At 52.2% G+C, this 3640-nt stretch overlaps 1 protein-coding gene across 1 annotated transcript in view; it reads left to right on the forward strand.

The window, feature by feature from the left end:
- Positions 1 to 3138: 3138 nt before the first annotated feature.
- Rsph3 (radial spoke head 3 homolog) overlaps positions 3139 to 3640 on the forward strand; it is a 46718-nt gene continuing 46216 nt past the window's right edge. Inside the window, exon 1 of the mRNA XM_005363502.3 lies at positions 3139 to 3354. Coding sequence (XP_005363559.2) covers positions 3230 to 3354 — 125 coding nt within the window. The 5' untranslated portion in view covers positions 3139 to 3229. The remainder of the gene's footprint in view (positions 3355 to 3640) is intronic.

Raw genomic sequence — 3640 nt, forward strand, 5'->3', positions numbered from 1 at the left:
AAGATCTATGCTTTAGGGTAACAGCAGCTAGGAAAACACAACAGAACAACAAAATGCAGATCTCTGCATCCTCTCCTGCACTGTCAACTACAGTAAAATCAATGCTTAAGCTGGGGGAGTGCTTCAGTTGCTAGAGTGCTTGCTTCCCCAGGTAGCATGCTGTGGTCCTCAGCATCAAAATAAGTAATCAGTTTAATCCCCTCTGGAGAAAGATCATGCCAGCCAAGGCATTTGGGCAAGTTTTTCTGCACATTGTACAGTGTTTCCCCGCAGCCCTTCAGAGTCGTAAATCTCTTGAGGTGTGGGTCTCCTGCTAGGTCTCCCTGCCCATGCTTCACGGCAGTCTTCTCCCAGTGAAGGAACTGGAGTGCTGTGGTTCTCTTTAATCACATGGTCAAATTTCTGCTCAAAACTCTTCAGGGCTTTTAAGCCTGGAGTAAATGCCCAGGCTTTCACACCGACGGCCAGTGAGACACCAATCTGGTTACTGACTTCGTCTCCCTCCGCTTTCCTCCTCCACCCACTCTTAGTCCTTAGCCTTGTCTTTGAACAAGCCTGACGTCAGAACTCTGTTCTCGTTGCTTCCGTTATCTGGAATGCTCTGCTGGGCATGTTTCCCTGTTTCACTCCCTTCTCATCTTTGCTGGAATGCCACTGCCTCTGCATCCTTCCAAGGCCTTCTCTAACCAGCCTACATCCCTGTCTCCCTAGACCTAGCCTTCCGTGCTTCTTTTTTATGCTTAGTTCTTATATAAATTTTACTTCCTTGTCTTAGTTTTATGATTATCTGTTAAAATACAGATTCCACAAAGGCAAGAATGTTAACTTTTGTCGTTGTTTTTCACTCCTATACCTCTCATTTCCAATGACCGGTGCGTGACATACAGCGGACACTCAAAATCCTTCAACCAAATCATTGCATTCCAGACCATCCAAGGCAATCACAGAACGCAAACATCTAGTACTGTCAACTGAGAAAGATTACACAAAAGATTTTATTACCACAAATAAATGCTTCTATAACTGTTATTCCCCAGAAGGCCCCTGAGCGTTAGCTCGCCTGGGGAACTACATTTCCCAGGAGCCCCTAGCATTCATGCAAAGGCTGTGCAGGCGCAGAACGTGGTGTTTGACGCACGTGCATGGGGGACCCTTTAAAAAGCTCCCTCTGTTCGTCCTCTTTTCCCCTTCTCTCCCGCATGCTGCAATAAACCTCGCGCTCCAGCTCGCACTCCACGTGGGTTTTGTTGTGTCTTGCGTCCTCCTTTCAGGTCCAAGAAGACCAAGAAGACGAAGAAGAACAAGAAGAACAATAACCAAAAAAGTAAACCAGATTGCACTGGGCGTCATACAAAGAGAACCAGACTGAGGATACAAACTTACAGAACTTTCAGTAGCTATCATATTATCAATAAATCCCAGCCATGCCTGGGATGGCACCATTGGTTACTCAGCGTGCAATCCTCCCTATGTACGCAACCAACCTGTTCCTCCTTCCTCCTGGAAGACAGAACGGAACCCCAAGTTATCATTCTCTCTGAACTTTAGTGAAACGATTCTTTACTGTTTCTGTTTGCAATTGGCTTTCTGCTCCAAGGGGGCAAAAGCATCTGATAAACTGGCCAACATTTGTATGAAATAATGCCAACTTTTCTTTAGTTGTTTCTACAAATGATCGACACAAACCCTTCTGGATTTCTACATCTCAGACCTTTGGGCCTTTGATCACAGCCACTTTTTAATTTACTAGTGTGCGAGTGTATGGGGTGTGTGTGTGTGTGAAGCTCGGACAACAACTGTCAGGAACTGGGTCTGTCCTGTGGGTTCAGGGGCTCAAACTCAGGTCAACAAGCTTGCTTTTAGCCCCATCCGAGCCATTCTAAAGTTCCTTTTACCAGAGGCTAAAACCTCAGCATGATATTCGCTTACTTCAGCGCCATTTTCTCAAGTTTCCCCAAAGTCAGTCAGACTGAAGGTCTACAGCGGTGTCTATAGCATTTACTACAGCCTTTAATGGTACACAATGGTGACCGTCTACTTTAAACTGTAGACTACATTTACCAGGTACAGTTCTAACTACCAAAGCTTCATTCATGCTTTTAATCCTTACAAATCCAAAGGGATAAATTCTACTATTCCCATTTTGTGGATTAGAAAAGTAGAGCATGCACGGACAAAATTTACAACTTGCCCGCGTGTTGCTGGGCTAGTCCACTGCAGAAGCTCGAATAGAGCCTGATCAGCGACGCGTTGCATTGAAAGTGTAGCTGCAAACCCAAGTAATTAACCACAAGGGATGCATGCACTTCACAAACAAAATTCTTAACCTCTCTAGCTCTGAAACGAGTCCTAAAACGCTCCACTCTTGGGCGCCTGGGGCCGGAAAGATGAAAGCGTAAGGAGAACCCTGTTTCATCAGTAACCTGCCCAGCCCTTTCCCAAAGTTAGGTGGCTAACGGGGGCGTCCAAGTCGCCCCGGGAGCCCAGGGGTCCTCTAACGTGCTGGCCCAGCGCGCTGAGTGGAGAAGGCAGGTACGGAATTCACGCTAGGGAGCGGAGGAGGAGCTGGGAAACCGGAGACAGCCCGCCTCCGCCCGGCCCCAGCGCGTAACAGAGCTGCGAGCCCGACTGCCCAGGGCGTGTCACCGCTGGGGAGCGGGAAGCGCTGCGGCGTGGCAGGGCGAGAATCAACGGAGGACGCCCCTCAAAGAGCAAGAGCACGTGGGCCTGCGAGGATGGCGCGGACAGCAGCCCCGCCAGGCGGCGCCCCGCAGCCGGGCCAGACGACGTTACCTCCGCCCCAGTGGCCACCGCCAACACCGCCATGGCGCCCCGGCCGGTCAAGAAGCGGTCAATGCGCAGGCGCGCCCGCGGACCAGCAGGTGGGCGGGGTCACGAGCCGGAAGTGGCCTTTACTACGGGCCCCTCCGGAAACCCGGCCGGTCGGAACTGCCTGGAGTTTCTGCCTCCAGGCGGAACCTCGCGTTGCTCGGCAACCGGTGCGGGTGCCGCAGACTCGCTCCACGCTACCCGGAGCAAGCATAGAGTAGCGGCTCCCTGTTGCGCGGGCCCGCCTGCGTGGCGCCCGCTTCCCCGAGAGCCGCGTCCCCGCGCGTCGCGGCATCCCTGCCCTTGGCACTATTTACACGTCTCCGGCTCCCACGACTCCTTAACCCCCACCTGCCACAGAGCCCACCTCCACCGAAGGGGAGGTGGTTCGACCCCCGACATGGCTTCGGCGATGACAGACCGCAATCCTCGGGCGGCCGAGGCCTCGGGCACCTACACCTACACCAGCAGGCCCCGGGCCGTGCCTTGCCAGCGCCGCCGCTACCGGGACAGCCTGTTGCAGCCGTGAGTGACCAAAGTAGCTCCTGTCTGGTCTCCGCTTTGCATCTCATCTGTTTTCCCTTTACTACACGCAGTCAAAACCCCCTGCCCTAAAATAACACAACTATGTGGTTAAACTGAAGCACGGCTGGCCAGAGTCATGACGTGAACACGAATGATTATAGACAGCCACCACCAAACACCACACGGGGCGTATTAATCCACAGTTCTGCCAAGTTGGTGAAAGACCCTCAGAGAGTGTCTTTCAGTCTGGGGAGACCCTTCCCAAGGAACAGCGAGACCACTTGTG

This window comes from Microtus ochrogaster, linkage group LG9 (genome assembly GCF_000317375.1).
Source record: "Microtus ochrogaster isolate Prairie Vole_2 linkage group LG9, MicOch1.0, whole genome shotgun sequence".
In the NCBI taxonomy this organism is placed as follows: Eukaryota; Metazoa; Chordata; class Mammalia; order Rodentia; family Cricetidae; genus Microtus; species Microtus ochrogaster.